The following is a 17,527-nucleotide window of genomic DNA, read 5'->3' as shown; positions in this document are numbered from 1 at the left end:
GATGAGATTAGGAAGCTGTTTTTCTTTCTTTTTTTTCCTTGCTATTGTATCTTTTGCAGGGGCAGTTATGTCTTTCTGGTAAAATTAGACGGTGTTGGGCCATCGCAAACCGATAGCAATGGTGCCAACTCAACAAATTTAATGGCAAGCGCTCAATTAGAAAACAAACCAGTGGCATCCATGCAAATTGCCCGAAGAATTTTCTAAAAAGAATCAATTCCTACAAAATTCCGATAAATTTCATATGTTCCAAAAACCCATGAATGTTTCGTGTACTCATCAGTCATCACTGCAATAATCAATCTAATTAATTGCACCCAGGGTTCCAAATTTCGACAGTGAGCAGCCACGTCCGATAAATTTTTAAAACCAGCTTACGAGACCATGACTGGACCCATAGCCCATCACAGGGCAGCAATGAAATAGTACATAACCTATTCTAAGAGAATATTCATACCAGATACATAAGGTGATCCGTGTGGTAAAATCTAGCAATTACATTAGGAAGTTACATCTACCATCCATGTCCTGTGTAACCAATTCTGTGAATCCCTAAACTTTTGTCTAACAAAGGCATTTCTGTCCAAGCCAAAACCTACTAGCGGGTACAGATTAAACCATATCATATACTGCACCAGAAAATTAGCTTTGATAAGGCGATGATCACAGTACCAGAGGCTAATAGCCTGAGTAAGGCATCGAACATTGTTGGAACTCCGAGCTTGTGCTTGACTCAAATATGTGGTGTGGAAGGGCGAAGTCGTCATCAGCAAATGTGGTACCGTCACTGGTGCTTCTGCCCTTTTGTCTCTTGACTGGGCGCTCATGCTTTGGACTGAGTGTTGGAGAACCAGGCCGACAGTTGGAGTCGGGGGTTAAGGGTTCACCGTGAGGAAGAGGATCATCATGTGAGGCACTATTCGTGGGCTTAACTCGGTTTCCATTGTCCTTGCTGAATGATACAGCCTGAAGTGGAGTTTCGGATGTTGGGACAGGTGTTGCCGGGTTAGTTCTCTCAGAGTCGGGAAATTGTTCACTTGACATGGCTCTGGAAGCTCCAGCACCAGTGATGCGCTGCTGCTCCTCAATGATCTTCTGGAGATACTTTCCCTGTGCCTCAATTCGCAGCTGCAGCTGCCTCTGTACCTGCAGGGGACGTTTGTCAGCTAAGATTACACATGTAGTAACTGATTTTTGTTAAAAGTATAGAGATACTTCTGTGGCAGTAGGAAGATTGTGCATATTACTCATGCTTATTGTATATATATGTAATTAGTGCTTGGGCACACTCTGAGAAATGTTCTAGTTCTGCAGTTCTGCTAACCAATACAGTTATTGCTCCTTGTTTACATTACTTCTCAGACAGTTAATGCAAACAAGTTTGTTTTTCTGATATCTGTTTCCTTGCAAATCAACTTATCTCTAAAAAAGTAAAGTTGTTTCAAGAATTTCTAGAATAAAAGAATGGACTAGTCCACATCTCAGCAAAGTTTTAGTTGCAGCTGGATTGTATGATTCGGGTCCAAAGATTTTATCACATTTTCAGCATCCAAACAACCATAGATTGTTATATCGTTTGCCTTGTAATTTCACCACATATATCATCCTTGAAACAAGGTGCATGAACAACAAAAATGTCATGTGAGCTTCGCATTGAAATAGATAGCTTTCCAGCAATCAAGCAATATCTGATCAAAATTCTAAGTCGGACGTTCATCCATGGGTCAATATTGAGTTTGAACCTAAAAAAAACATTGGAGACTAAAACGTATTTGTCCTCATCCCATAAAACTATGAGCATGCATCTGCAGAACTAATATTTCATGAAAATGCTATTTATGAAATCATAAAGGTAAATTATTTGAAGGCAATAAATAAATCTAATGAAAGGTTGCAACACAAAATCGAAGCTCTTTTACCAAAAAAAGATCCACTCATTCTGTCAAAAAAACCCATCAACTACATTTGAGTTTAACTTGAAAGTCTCAGCATAAAATGAACTATTACACTACAAATATGACAGCATTATAGTTGAACTAATGAAACAATGTTATACTAGAATATGGTGTTTGACTTGAAAAATTAACTCATCCTAGATGGAACAATCCATCATGGGAATCATTCCATCATTTCAGTGAGATGACACCTGTTGGAGCAAGAGATCATCTTGCCCAAGCAAGTACAGCGAGAGTTTCTTCTAAGGAGGAGAAGAAGTTTGAGAGGAAGGAACACCATAAATGTATTGATAGTAGAAAAATGGATCGGTCTAGGGGAAATATCACAGCGTGACTTTGTGTTTGTGCACCTCTGTCCTGTGTGTTGCACTCTCTCTCTCAGACGACCATAGCCTCCTATTTATAGGGTTGTACATAACTTAACGTACAAGTTATCGCTATGTGCAAAATATCCAGAACCCGACCGAATTACATGGCCTTATCCTGGATAACTACTTTTTACCCTACATAGAAGATAAATATCTACCATGGTAACTATTGTGGTGCCTGCACCCTGAGGGATGAGTCGGTCGCCAATTGCGACCCGACACCGTGCTGCCAGGGGTGTCAGGATAACCTCCATTGTACTGGGGTGTCAGGACGGCGTCCATTAGTCTAGGTACTTAATGCCGATCACTTCCTTGCAAGCAAAGGATGACCAACGTTCCCCTTCTGGTAGATCTTTCTTGAGACTTGATGACTCACCATGTAGCCTTTGGGAAACCTACCCGAGTCCCGGAGACAGGGGCTCTAGGGGGGCATAGCTCTGGGAGGTGGAGGCTTCGGGAGGCATGGCTCCAGGAGGTGGAGGCTTCGGGAGGCATGGCTCCGAGAGATGGTTACTTCAAAGCCCGGAAGTCCGAAAGCGGCCTTCGGGAGGCGTGGGTCCATGGGCATGGGCTAGCTGAGCCAAGGGGCCGTCGGGGGTCCTTAACAACGACCCCCAACAACACCATTCTTTATATTTACAGTAGACATGTGATGTTAGGGTAAAAACTGTTGGAAGGATAGCCAGGTGGCATCGGCTACTAGGACAAGAGGACTGAGAACTAAATTAATTTCTCTTGCTTGATTGATTCCTTAATCATGGTTGGTGTCGTGTATATATAGCCGGCCAACCGACCTACAAAGTCGTAATTTAAATCCAACTCTAAGTTATCTCTAATCTTATCTCTAACTCCAATTTGATTTAAACTAATTGACATCTAATCTTATCTCTAACTAATCTGATTCAAACTAACAAACCAATCTAACTAATCATATCTCTTTATGCGTCCATAACAACTTCACCCCTCCTTGCAAGACAGCTTGCCCTCAAGTTGTTGTGGCAGCCATGGTTGTGTAGATCTTCTATGTGCACATAGCAAATTTGGCCCAAAAAAATTGTATGCAGAACTAAGCTGTGCTGAAGGGCTGGTGCTAACGTCTACGATGACACAGTCGATGATGTCAGCAATGACATCGCACAATACTAGATCGGCTGTGGCCACATGAGATCTTATGTGGCTTGATTCGCTGTAGCAGAGTCACACAAAACCAGCATAACTCGGGCGGCGGTGTGCGATGGCGAGCGACGGTTGGTGGGGGATGGCTGCGGCGGTGAAGAAGTCGGCATGGTCCCGTGCAGACAGGCAGGTTGAAGGTGGGGGATGGCTGCGGCGGTGAAGAAGTCGGCGCGATCACAGGTGGACAGGCGGGCTAATCCTGGCGAGGTGTAGAACCTGAGGAACGGTTACGGCGGTGAAAAAGTCGACTCGGTCTCGGGCGGATAGGCGGGCAGATTCCGACGGGGTGCAAAACTGAAGGAATCCCATGTAGCAGCGACTCCGACAAGGTGCGAGCAGCTTAGCGGCTTGGATGCATATTGGGCAAAGCCGGGCGTCGGTGGTGGAGGAGAAACGACGGCGAGCGTCGGCATACTTGCCGCTGACACGAATCACATGCGGCAGAGACGACCGAACCGAGACAGCGTCACGTACGGTGTTGCAGCCGTCGTCATCATCGTGGGAAGCAATGGCAGCGATAGAGCAGCCGTGGTGGCGTCCACTCCGAGGGCTACAGCTTTGCGAGCACTAGGGGTGGGGGTTTCCGCCACCGGGCATCTCGGGCAACCGCCTATCTCGTGGATCTGCCCTTGTTGCTACTGCCATGGAGCTCCATGCCATTGCTGGACATCAGGGAATCGCGCAGGTGATCTTCTGCGGCCGTTGGCATGGTTGTTGTCGGCGAAGGTGCTAGTATTGGTTGCATGTGCTGGATGTCCAACCAACAACAACCGTCGTAGATGCAACGCCCGTGGAGTGCGTCGTGGGCTCGATCTGCGTCGTGTGCTGGCCGGAACCAGACAAGAGCCTCCACCTATGTTGCCACACAAAATGCACCTCCTCAGCGCCATATGGGTCGAAGACCTCGTGAAGCACCTCCTTAATCACCAGGTATAGCAAGTAGCTCAATGCCGGGAGGATAGCTGGGCGGTATCGGCTGCTAGGGGACAGATTTGACTATAGATTGAAGAGACTTAGAATATTAGGGGAAACATAGGAGAAGAGGACTGAGAACTAGATTGATTTCACTTGCTTAATTACTTAATCATGGATGGCACCGTGTATATATAGCCGGCTAGCTAGCCTACAGAGTCCTAATTTAAATCCAACTCTAACTTATCGCTAATCTTATCTCTAACTCCTATCTGATTTAAACTAATTGATCTCTAATATTATCTCTAACTGAATCTGATTCAAACTAACAAACCAATCTAACTAATCCTATCTCTTTATGCGCCCAAAACATGTGATAATAGAAATGACTCGGTGACGTACCAACCAATTCCATTCCTTGAATAAAAAAAGTGGTTTAGAGTTAGGATCAGATGGTCTATCACCATGACATTCTCCCTACCCCCAAAAGAACACCCAAAACAAAAGAGAAAAACAAACAGAAGAAAGAAAGAACTCGAAACATCAAGAGCAGTGAGTGCCATATTTTTGCACTCCAAAGATAAATGTAGAAGCATTAGCTTACCTCTAATTGTTCATGCAACCGCTTCTGGACCTCCATCTGCAGCTTCAGGGCTTCAGATATTTGCATCCCACTGCAATATAAAATAAAATAATATGAATAACCATAATGACAAATTATACACCGAGATGTGTACGCAAATAACTGATAGAAACCAGTGGAATAATAACAGATATTACCATTTCATAACATTGAAATAGATAATCTGGTCCCCCCCCCCCTCCCCACCCCCCCACCCCAAAAAAAAAAGAAGAAAAACACCAAGGTGGACAGCCAACTGAAAGAACATATTATTTATGTGGTGAAGTAAACAATCACAAGGCATAGGTTGATAAAGGAATCAAATGGCTTGTGTAAAGTGTGTAACTCAGTTTATGTTTTAATTCCACTATAATTTTTATGCACCTATGGATGTTGTATGCCAATAGACATAATGAAACACTCCCGATTGGTATTAAGAAATCATTGAGTTAAGGAAATTCAGTTGAAAAAGTTAGGCATATGTTAACTGATTGAACCAGTCTGGTATCTATATACCACCTACGTAACAATGTGAAATTTCTTGAAACAAAAAAATTGCAACAAAAGCAACACAGAACTTGCTTGAAAGTTTAAACAACATTTATTTCCTGAACTAATACAAAATCTATCATTATCATTTGGTGTTTTCCGCCCATGCCACCTAGCATTTTGATAATGCTGTAAAAAGCATCTAACCATGCAAACTGAACCCACAACAAAAGGTTTGACTTCAGCCCCCTTTCCCTTTTCTTAAACTATAAGTTAGGAGACCTGCCTTTTATGAAAGAAATACAAACAAGCAGAATAATTTATACTTACGAGGAACCTTCAAGTGCTGCTAGCAAATCCCCCGGTTCTTTCGTTTCAGCTTTGTTGTCTACATGACAGGTATAAATTAAACGAAGAAAAATAATAGTAGAGCAACCTTCTTTATTAAATGTGCATATAACAAGATGACAATGGTCACCTACCATCAGTTGAAGGGTCTGGAATGTACTTTGCAAGACGGTATTTCTAGATTAAAAAAGGAAATAATTAGGACAAAAAACTTGAAGGAATCGAAATTGAAAAGTGTCCTTTGTACAAAAAGAAGAATTACCTGCAAGTGACTTTTCACATGGTATATTGTAAGTCCTGACACACCCATAATCCTAAGAACTCCCTTTGGAGTGGCTCCTGTCAAATGAAGAACTGTACAATAAGCAGACAAAGCTACCTAAAATTTAAGCAAGTTGAAAGAAGTGATTCAATTACATCGAGTTCATAAAGTAGTATGAACACATTTCAAACATAAGTAATTTCTATTTACTAGTTAGGTGCCCGTAAGTTGCAACTGATCTAAAAAACTAATGACTATAAGTCTTAAACTCTACACGCTTACCTATTCATCATAAAAAAAATAGTTGTCTTCAAATTTAGAAGTTATATTTAGAACTTCTAACCGATCATCAAGCCATGGCAATTCATATCATAATTCATAAACAACATGAATACAGCAGTGTGCAGATAATCCCATCCTCCATGTGCGCTGTTGCTGTTGCTGTTGCTATGTGCCTAATGTGGTAATGCACTACTGTTGTACTTAGCTTGTAAAGTAATGTGTTATGTCTTTCCATATAAGTCTTGCAAGGTTGATATATGTGTTACAATCTTGTATTCTTGTTGCATCCATACTTGTCTTGCTAGTTGCTTCTCGTGACTTGTAAGTAGTAGGTTGTTACTTGGTTACTTTAATTGATTACTAAACTTCGTCATGTCCTTATGTAGGAAGAATTGGAGATGGAGATATATGGATCATGGATGTTTGTTCATTGGAAAATAAGGTATGTTACAGTTGTCAAGTCTCAACCATATTATTATATATAAATGTAACTAGCAGTTATCTCATTGCTCATCACTCATTCATCATCAGTACATGTAGATGCCAAATTTGATGGTTTAACATGAACAATACTTTGTTTAACATAACATAAAAATTACAAAGAAGTGTGCCATGTGTCTTCCAGTACCAGCCCTCCTGCCAGGACCCGGTTCCTAGCAATTTTTTAAACATTGACATCGACAGCTCAATACTAAGTCAATTTGGTGCCAACACGATGTCTGAGCAAAATATTGCTCCCTTCCAAGAGAGCATTGACATGGCACTAAAAGTTTGTAAACCAAACTAACTTCAGGCTTCTAAAGATAATGCATTTTCTATACAACCTATATCAACATTTACGCAAAATACAAGACATGGCATAACTAAAAACTTATTAATAGCATTCTATTTTCATTTATATCAAGATTTCGTATGTATAGTATTATAGTTCCACACCATAGTACAGTTCATAGATCACTAAATAGAACAACATTTTCCCAATTTAGAACACATGAGAGCAAAGTTACAGTTATAATTAAGAAGTACAACATAATAATATAAGTCCTACATAGCTAAACAAACCACGAACAATAAAAAAGGGAAAAACAAGCTGAAGCATCAAAGACATACTATCAGGACCACCAAGTTGAGTAACAGCCTCCACAAACCGATCATGCAGCTCATTTGTCCAACGTAACCGTTGTCTTGCAGCCATGTTAGGATTATTGTTCCCCTCATTGTGAGGGACCATAGCGCCATCCCCTAGCTCCATTTGGTCATCAGCAGCAGGATTGTCTTGACTCGTACCGATGCTAGAAATCAGATTTGGCTGGTACATTGCACTTGCTCATTGCCTGTAATTACAGGACAAAGGTAGTCCAGATAGTACATTATTTGGAGAAAAAAGGATATTCCATATCATAATTAAACAAAACATAAACTGGATATAAAATTTGAATCACATGAGTTATTGTCCACAAGTATAGCTACACAAGTCTAAGGGCATGTTTGTTTCAGCTGTGGATTGTGAAAAGCAGCTTGTAGATTGTAGATTGTAAAAAGCTAGATTATGAAAGCTAAATTGTAAAAGTTGGATCCTGGTGGAAGACGGATTGATGGGTTGTTACAATCTGGATTGTACAATCCAGCTTTTACAATCCAATCTGTTTATTTCAGCTTGCAATTTGTAATCTTGTGATCACAATCTGCAAGCTGAAACAAATAGACCCTAATTCAGGGACCTTGAACAATTTTACAATGTTTTGCCCAGCGATAAAGCCCATAGACGCAACAGATGTGTGTAGTTATCTGCACCTTAACAATTTGTGTTCAACAAAGTATGTGAACCACACACACCAAAAAAAGTAATGCTTGCATCTATGCCTTTGTCCTTTGCGCATAAATAAAAATCTCTTATTGGATGCAGGCTGTACTCATGCAAAATACAACAAGTCTCGAACCATTTAAAACAGTAGCACCTGGCAGCTGCTAGGATATGGACCATACAAGAATCAAATCTACTAGCTACACCAGCTTAAAGATTACATTAACTTCATCCCAAGACAGCAAGCTAACGATACTACAAGAGCAGCATGGCACAACAAATTCGAGCCCATTTATTCAATTTGGACATGGCTAGACAGCAAGCGAAAACTAGGAAGCAGATTCATGCAAAGCAAGCCCATTTCTTCAAGGCGCGAATACGACCGACCACCTGGGGACGGAAAACCATCCGAATCCCGCAGCGCGCACAAGCTCACGCACTAGACTGGGCGAGGACAAAATTAAAGTCAGGAAGAGCCAACCGACCAACCCAGCCCTAAGGGCTCAGGCTCACCGCCCGCCATGAAACCTCAATCCCCCGTAGCGCGGCCCGGGGGAAGATGAAGGGGGAGGGGGAGGGGGAGGGGGAGCCGGGAAGAAGCTACTAACCAGGGGCGGCGGCCGCCGCGTAAGGGAGGTGGAGCCGTGGAGGTTGCTCGCCGCTCGGCGCTCTATCTCTCCCCTCTTTCTCTCTCTAGGCGAAGGCGGAGGAGGACGGGGAGGAAGGGGGAGAAGGGGTCAGGCCCTTTTGGTGCTGCGCTCGATTGGTCCGGCCCGAACGGTCGACGGGAGGCAGTGCGGGCCCCACCAGGGGGATTGGCGTGGATGGGATACTGAGGTGAGGTGGCCTGATGAGAGGGAAACCGGAGTTTTAGAGAGAGAAGCAAATGTGAAGCAAACGAATGCTGCTGCTCTCACTACAGCTAGCTCAACTTCATGTTTTCTCTCTCTATCTCCCACGGGAAGCTGCGCTGGGCGTGACTACACGTACGGTCAGTTTCTCGATTGAGAAATTGGATACTTTCTTGCCTCACCTTTACTAGAGTAGTTCTGTTAGGATTCGAAAATGTGATAATCACTCGGTTATCACGGTTATTTGTTAGTTCTGTCTATACCGTATTTAGAAACAGCGGTTACCGATTAAACTTAAATTCAAAATTAAGAAAAATAAAAAATATGATAAAATTCGACTGATTTCTACCGAATTTCATCAAATTACAGTACGGTTATCAACCCGAATGGTTTTTAGGTCTACTGATTTGTGAAACCTGGTTATGCTACAATTGCCAAGTTTTCAAAAAAAAAAATTGGTAGGATCAAAGGGGAAGTGAGCAGTTTAGATTATACGTTGAGAAACTCCATGAGAGACCTCCTTAGGACAGCTGCCGTAATATAAAGCTAATTTTCTTTGACTCTCAATTCAGTCATGACTCATGAATACAGTGTTGAGAGTTTGAAATAAACTATTGCTGAACGTTGCAGTGATTCTAAGCAATGTTTGGGAGTGGACCGGGAAAAGCAGGAGAGACAAAAAAAAAAGTACGACCGAGGCTTCGCACTCTGTCTGATTCGGAGTGCACGTGCCCACCCAGGATTCGTCGAACAGGAGTAAAAAAAGTTTTTGTAGTGCTTCTTTTGTACACAAGAAAAGGTTATGACATAATTAGCAGATGATGATGTCACCGAATACTGATGGTTGTTAGTATCGCACTGCAAATCACAGATACTACCTAGAGCACCAAAATTCCCACGTCTAGCAACCAGCAAGTTTTATTTCAACTTTTCAAGTAATTTCAGGAGCTCTCACGTTCTGGCATTTCACTTCGAACGAGGGGCACCTAGCTTCAAACCAGGACAGTCGTGCTGCTCGGCGGCACCTTCAACCAACAAGTTTATTTGCATATTAATTTAAGTAGAATATGCAACAATCTAGTGTGCGTGCGTCCACTTAAATTATTTCGCTGAAATGATTTGCACTACGGGTAAATAGATAAAATCTAGTGTACGTGTTTCCACTTACGGTTTCATAAATAGTTTTTCTTAGGCATTAGAAAAAAGGTTATCATCGATATGAACTTGCAATCTTGTTGATTAAAGTGGTACCATGATCTTCTGAATGGTCTTTGCCCTTTTAGACACTTAAAATGCAAGAAAACAGAGTTGAAAGTTGTGGCTGGGTGGAATGTAATTAAGAGAGAAAAGTATAAATATAGCACATGCAAATATATGTAAGCAAGCAGTATTTTAGTTTGACCACCAGACGTCCATTTGGCAAATAAATTTCCCCAGATGTTTCAATAAGTGTGGACATAGTTTGGCCTGCCCGTCATGTTCCTGTTTCAAATGGATAGAAAAGTAGTGTAAAACCATATTATTTCCTTCTCTTTCTATCTCCTTAACTTTTGACTTAAACTAAGAACGTGCTTGGCAACACCTCTACTTCAGGTTTTCTAGTTGTTCTAGAAATCCATGGTGAAACAGATCTGCTATGTAGCTAGATTTGTCAGTGAGTTGTTTGGCTTACAGAGTGGCTTCAGATCTAGGAATAAGAGGTGTTTGCGGTAAATTGTCAATAATACCGTTGAGGTGTTACATATTCACATTTTTTGACATATAAGCATATGTGATTGTTTGGTTGTAGTCAATTTGATGCATAGATTTTTTTTTTTAAGTGTTTTAAAAATAGAGAATATTGTTTTCCTGGAGATTACAATAGTGGAATATAAGTGACCATGAAATAAACCAATCACATAAATAAGCACTGCAGATTGTATAGAAACCAGAAACCTGAAGATAGAAAGATATGTATTTTACATTGTAAGAAAGTTGCCCCTCCATTTCATCTCAATGCTTGCATTTGAATTTGAATCTAGACTTCTTATACATCGGCTCAGAGGCATCTGATGTCAAGAAAAATTGCACTATCTTGCAACACTCAACAATTATTTGAATCAAACATCTTCTGATAACATTTAACAATGAAGGCACAACTGCTGAACAATTGTTTGAGCCAAGCCTAATTTCCATTCCAGAAACTCCTTGCAAGAAGGTTCTCTGCAGATCTTCATGAAAGTGATATGTATCATAGGCAATCATAAAGATAATTATATCACATGTCTATGTTAATATACTTTTAAATAATATGCTATTCTAAAAATGACTAATTTTTATATTGATTGGCAAATATGTGACTTGTTTATAAAACTCTTTATTTATATCATGATGTTATTCTTAGTCGATCTTTGATCGTATATCATTGTGATGATACATAAGACCAGCATATGTATTGATTGATGATCATGTTTTATGGATCATAGGTATAGAGATACTAGGTCAATAATGTGGATATTTATGTTAGAAAATATGATGTTGCATAGACTCACCTTGAGATACTATCAAAATTGTTATTTATGATGTGCCATCAGTTGTTATCTCATAGTATACCTGTAGGATCCTTAGAGCTGAGATCGTCATTGATTCTCAGAATGTATAGTGGCATACTTTGAGGTTGCCAAACGCTATTCCGTAACTGAGTAGTCATAAAGGTAGCTTTCGAGCTTATCATGAAACATGTCATAGAGTGTGAGCGATTAAGATAGAATGTTCCCCTCTTTAATAACAGGAGAGATATCTTGGGCTCCTCGAGATAGTTGGATCGAGAAAGTGCATGGCCATGCCAATATGATTAAAGAGTTACTCATGATGAATCAACTACTTGATAGAGTGAATGGTCGAGCTATAACAAGGGTGGCACGTATCTCGTTTTGAGCTTGACTGGTATCGTGAGGCGAAGGGATCGATGTATGTGTATATCAAGGTTCAGCCAATATGATATTTTGTGTATACTCGGGAGTCAACATGTCCTGCTAGGGACTGCTATTGATTTTGGTTTGAAAATGATTTGTGAGTCATAGCCGTTTGTATATGAAACTAATGGGTCACACACTTAATAGGTTGGAACAAAATATGCGAATTGGATTCGTATATGGGGTTTGATTGGATTATGATTCATGAGAAGTTAGAGTCCTAAAGGGCTTCCAACGTGGGAGCCTATTGGCGAGCTCTATATAAAGAGAGGCATAGGTAGTGCGTGTGAAGTGTGAGCCACTCCAAAACCCTAGCCACAACCTTCTACACTATTTCCCAAAACTCTAACCGCGCGTGCGGTGCTATCACATCGGCACTCGACATTTCTACCCAGTACGTGTGGATATCGTAGAGACGTTGCTGCTATTGCGTCACTGATCTTCTCGGCGAGTTGATCGCGACGTGTTCGGGACTGGTCGCTAGCTGTGATGAACTGGTCGACATACCTGCTCGTCTGATCGCGAAGCATAACGCGACCACTTGGATCTGATCGAACAACACGACATGACCACTCAAATCAGTTGAGGACGCGGCAGACTTGATTGAGAGATGATCAAGGAACTGGTCGAGGAGCATGACCACCTAGTCAGAGTTGGTCGGGGAGCGTGACCACCTACGCGGGGCTGGTCGCGGATTTGATCGAGAAGCTGCTCGAGGAGTTTGACGCGCACGACGTTGGATCGGTCTACTCTAACTTTTCCTCCACTGCACTGCGCGTTGAGCAGTAACGATCTATGATCTCCTACTAGCATAATTTTGTAGATAAATACTATAGAATTTTTTTATTTTAGACTAACGTAACATGCCCGTTACCCAACACTTCAGACTTGAATACAAGAAGATTCTCTACAGCCATACATCCATACATCAAACGCATGTTCCTAAAAAAAATATAGCAGATGCACGATCACATTCATAACAAATTGGTTTTGAAATTTCACAAAACTCCATAGTAAACTCACATAGTATAGAACAACTCATTGCTCAACTGAAGTACGTAACCACATAACACGAACAAATGAGCATTTTTTCTATGATTTTATCTGTTTGCCTGATTTACCACATTTGCACAGCAGCATGATGATGAGTTAAACATATATTGACCTACCTCTCAAATCAACAATCTCATAGAAAACAGCTTATCAGGATGGCCAGTGTATGGATTGCATAAGATTGTAAAGCAGCACAAACTAACCCGCCCCTAAAATCTCACTTAACATAATATTTGCTCTAACTAAAATAGCCAAAACATGATACTATCATAAACTTATTGTTGGGGGAAAAATCCAGACCTACAAAGGAACCCATATAGCAAAGCAGCCCATGTAAAGGTCCAAAGGTTTCTTTGTAATATTTGTAACCTACCAATGGGTGGAGAGGAAGTTTCACCTCCCCTCACATATATAAAGGACCCAAAGGATCAAGGGTAGGGGTTGATTCCTCCCACCTCCACTCTCTGTCTCTTTGCCTAAAATGAACCCCATTGTCACTATAGCTGGAAATAGTTCCAACAGTTGGCACCGTCCGTGGGGATCCAGTTCCAAAGAGTGAGAAAACCTTTGGACCAAGCTTTAAGCCTTCAGGTTTGCTAGACTTCGCTCTGCTCTTGAGGCCCAGCCGCACATGGGCCTTCAAACAACCAGCCCTTCGGACCATTGGGCGTTAGCCTTTGTACTAGGCCTTTGGGCCAATGGTCGTTGGCCTTCGGCCTGGTGGGCCTTCGAATCAGTGGGTGTTGTTCTTTTGATCGGGCATTCAGACTACCTGACCTTCGGACAACCACACCCATTCCACCGCACTAATCCTTCGGATCAGGCCTTCACAAGCCAGGCGCGGGCCTTCGGAACAGCGGGCTTCGCAACTATCACGTGTGTTACGTGCCAAACGGGCTTCAGGCGGGCCTTCGGATTGCGCTCACGGCTGGCGAGGCCTAGTCGGTCTTCAGCTGGCGGAGTAGGCCTTAGACTGGTGAGGCCCATCCGGCAGGACTGCGAATGGAGGCCCGGACTTTGGTGCGCGACGTGAGCCTTCCTTCAGGCTGGTGAAGGCACGTGGTCCACCTTCTTTTCCTAGAGAGGGGCATGGTCCAGGTAAGCCTACACGCTCCTTCCCACCAGTTAATTTTGTGCTAAACCCGCAAAAAGAACACGCCCTAGCTAGGAATCGAGCCATGGTCTGCACTGTGGCAGGGTGACATTCAACCACCAGACCACTCGTGCTTTTGTGTCTGTCTAGGCACGTTTTATCGCATTGACTTTATCTTCAAAGCATGTGTGCCACGTATGATAGCAGCCATAGGGCTCCGGCGAGCACATCGTTTTTTTCTAATGTCGTATAGCTAGTGTTGTGCATGTGTTGGCTAAGGAATGATTTTCCCTCGTGCTGAAGTTTAGCTGCTTGCCTTGGGCTTAGCGCCAGGGTGTTAGCTCATACTGGAGGTTGTTCTGAGTAGGGCGTGCCTTGTCAGTTATTCGTGCAAGATTCTTACGGTCGGGGATTTGTTTATGTGTTGTATGGATTCGGCTTTCAGAACAGTTGAGCCAGTCGGTAAGGGGTTTTTGCCCTTTTAGGCTTCGTTAGCATGTTTTACCTCGCTAGGGACTATTTTTCCTCCTGCATGCAGCTGAAGCCTGCTACATATTTGTTCATTACTCGCATTTCATTTTACATACTTGTTTTACTTAATCATTTTTCATTGTGATGTGCTGAAGCAGGGGATCTTGCATACCTGTGTTGGAGTGTTTTCATACACATGCCTATGCATCCCAGCTGTATGACAAAGCACTTCATTTTCGAGCATTTGCATTGTATAGATGCATCAAATTTTTATTCTTCGTTTACATGTTGAAGCATTTAAATGCAGTAACCTACACCTTTCACGCACAAAAGTATTTATTCTACGCACATGTTTATTTTCCGTAGCTTGCATTACATGTGCATCAAAGCACTAACATTATTCACAGGTGCCGAAGCATTTACTTTTACACGTGCGATGCATCTATAAACTGAAGTGCTTATTTTCGTGCATTTGTGTTACATATGCACCAAATTAATTACTCAAATGTTACCCTTGGTGTGCTCGCTTTACATACGCGTCGGAGCACACTACTCTTTCGAATGTGCATTTACAAGATTCTTAACCTTTGCAAAAATATTTATTATTTGTATGCAGCTCTTTACCCTTCGCATGATGGGATTTGTTTCTCAAAGTGCAGGATAGACCCTTCATGTGAATGAATAAATGAATGAGAGCTCTTTACCGAAGTATTTATCTCCACATGCGTGCATCGCATCTACCCATCACTTGTATGTTGAAGCGCTTATTTTTTCATGCGTTTGCATTACATTTGCATCGAAACACGTATTTTTCGCATGAATGCCTAAGTATCCACCTTCTGCTTTTGCTAGCATAAACGAGTCGAAGTACTTGTTTTTACCCTTCACAAGTATATGCGGGTTTTTATTTTCTGCTTGAGGGGCTATTTCTCCCTCCCATGCATGTACTTAGCCTTCGCATGATATTGTTCAATATTACATACCAAAAGTGTCTACTCTTCACATACTCGGATCACATGTGCTCGTATTGCACGCGTGCCAAAGCATTTACTCTTCCGAATACGACTAACCCTTCGCTCGAGGAACTTCATTCCTCGCTTGCAAGTTTTGGCCCTTCGTATAGGGTCTTTACCCTTCGCTTGAGAGTTTTAATTCTTCGGTGCATCGAAGCATCCATCATTTATATGTGTCTTATTTTTTATATGGTGAAAAATATGCTTCATACATCACATTTACGTGTCGAAGTGTTTATTTTTTGTGCATTTGCACGAATACATACTTTGCACATATATACGCTTCACATGTTTTGCATTGTATAAGTGCATTGAGATATTTAGTCTCCGCGTATGTTTACTTTTTCTTTACGGTTGCATTACATATGCATTGAAGCGTTTATTATTCACACAGTTGTCGAAGTATTCATTTTCTTTACACTTGCATTACTTATGTGCATTGGAGCAGCTATTCTTACCCTCCGTGCGCGCGAAACATGTGTTCTTCAGGCGTCGGCATTACATATGCATCAAAATGTTCACCCTTCGCTCGTATTACGAAGCTTTTATTTTTCGCGCGCTCTCGTTACATTTGCGCCGAAGTACATATTCTTCACATGAATTCCGAAGCATTATCTTCGATATACTTATTACATAAATGCATCAAAGCGTTTGTGTTTATGCATATGCATATTCTTACCCTTTGCTCGAGGGAATATTTATTCCACATACACAGGTTCTAACCTTCGCATAGTTGTCAAGGTGCTAATCTTTATGGCACTTGTGTTATTTACATGCTTTGAAGCACCTCTTAGTTGTGTATAAAGGTACCTCACCCTCTGTGTGAGGGAATATTTATTCATCATGCACAAGTTTAAGGCTTTGCATGAGAAGACTCTTATTGCTCATATACATGAATTTTAAATCTTTGCAGATGGGGCTTATCCCTTATACAAAAGGTTTTATTCTTCGCCGCTACATTTATTATTATGCTAAAGTGTTTACTTTTTGATTGTACTTTTTGTGCATCTATTTAACACATGCACAAAAGACGAGAGCTAAGAGTGCCTGCCTCCGCACTAAAGGCAAAAGAGACCTTCGGGAACAAAAAGGCAAAGTGCTTCTTGACCTTAAACAAAGTCAGTGCACCTCTTCACTTAAAACAAAAGACGGGGGCTAAGAGTGCATGCCCCCGCACCGAAGGCAAAAGAGACTTTCGAGAACAAAAAGGCGAAGTGTTGCTTGACCTTAAACAAAGGCAGTGCCCTCTCGACTTAAAACAAAAGACGGGGGCTAAGAGTGTCTTCCCCCATACCGAAGGCAAAAGAGACCTTCGGGAACAAAAAGCCAAAGTGCCGCTTGACCTTAAACATAGGCAGCGCACCTCTCGACTTAAAACAAAAGACGGGGGCTAAGAGTGCCTGCCCCCGCACTGAAGACAAAAGAGACCTTCAGATTACATTAATGCATTTAAGTATTTATTCTTCATGTCCACATACCGAACATACATCAATTATAATGTGTATTTCATCTCTAGAAAGTGGTGTGAAGCACCTATTGTCCTACATGATAGGAAGTCGAAGTGCCGTTGGTCGTTAGGTAAAGACAGCGCACCAATCGACTTAAAAGGCGGGCGAAGGCCCATCAAAGAGGACCGAGATACCGCTCAACTTCAGGTAAAGGCAATGCTCCACTCGAACCTCATACAACAAGTCTTGAAGCATGACCCTTTGTGTTCCGAGAAGCCGAAGATCCTTTCGTACAAGGTGCATTACCGACCACCTTCATTGATAATGGCTACTACTTTGGCCATGTTGGCACCTTCGACATTGACATCGACTTAGAGCAAGTCGCCCTCACCTTCGACTTCAACAGATGAACTCTGGATGGAGTAC

General features: G+C 41.8%; 1 protein-coding gene across 2 annotated transcripts; it reads right to left on the bottom strand.

The window, feature by feature from the left end:
• Window positions 1-351: 351 nt before the first annotated feature.
• LOC133898921 (myb family transcription factor PHL7-like) lies at window positions 352-9,089 on the bottom strand. Of its 2 annotated transcripts, none has more exons than XM_062339738.1 (7): window positions 8,827-9,089; window positions 7,525-7,748; window positions 6,133-6,224; window positions 6,005-6,047; window positions 5,853-5,910; window positions 5,016-5,085; window positions 352-1,146 (listed from the first exon to the last, which is right to left on the bottom strand). In XM_062339738.1, exons 2-7 carry the CDS (start codon window positions 7,730-7,732, stop codon window positions 679-681), a joined length of 939 nt encoding a protein of 312 aa, XP_062195722.1. In that variant the 5' UTR covers window positions 7,733-7,748; window positions 8,827-9,089; the 3' UTR covers window positions 352-678. The 2 variants fall into 2 exon arrangements, with proteins under 2 accessions (XP_062195722.1, XP_062195723.1); XM_062339739.1 differs by having other exon boundaries at window positions 6,133-6,209; window positions 8,827-9,079.
• Between the last annotated feature and the right edge of the window lie 8,438 nt (window positions 9,090-17,527).

The sequence above is a fragment of the Phragmites australis genome, chromosome 18 (assembly GCF_958298935.1).
Source record: "Phragmites australis chromosome 18, lpPhrAust1.1, whole genome shotgun sequence".
NCBI classification, from domain to species: Eukaryota; Viridiplantae; Streptophyta; class Magnoliopsida; order Poales; family Poaceae; genus Phragmites; species Phragmites australis.
Note: the sequence above shows the minus strand (reverse complement) of the source record. Positions and strands in the feature narration are given on the sequence as shown.

What these genes read in the sequence shown, in the direction of transcription:
- LOC133898921 (XM_062339738.1), bottom strand. Translation starts at nt 7,732, where the DNA reads ATGTACCAGCCAAATCTGATTTCTAGCATCGGTACGAGTCAAGACAAT. An exon ending in TCAACTTGGTGGTCCTGATA is followed by an intron (nt 6,225 to 7,524) that starts GTATGTCTTTGA and finishes CTTATTGTACAG; the next exon opens with TTCTTCATTTGACAGGAGCC. An exon ending in ATGTGAAAAGTCACTTGCAG is followed by an intron (nt 6,048 to 6,132) that starts GTAATTCTTCTT and finishes TTTTTAATCTAG; the next exon opens with AAATACCGTCTTGCAAAGTA.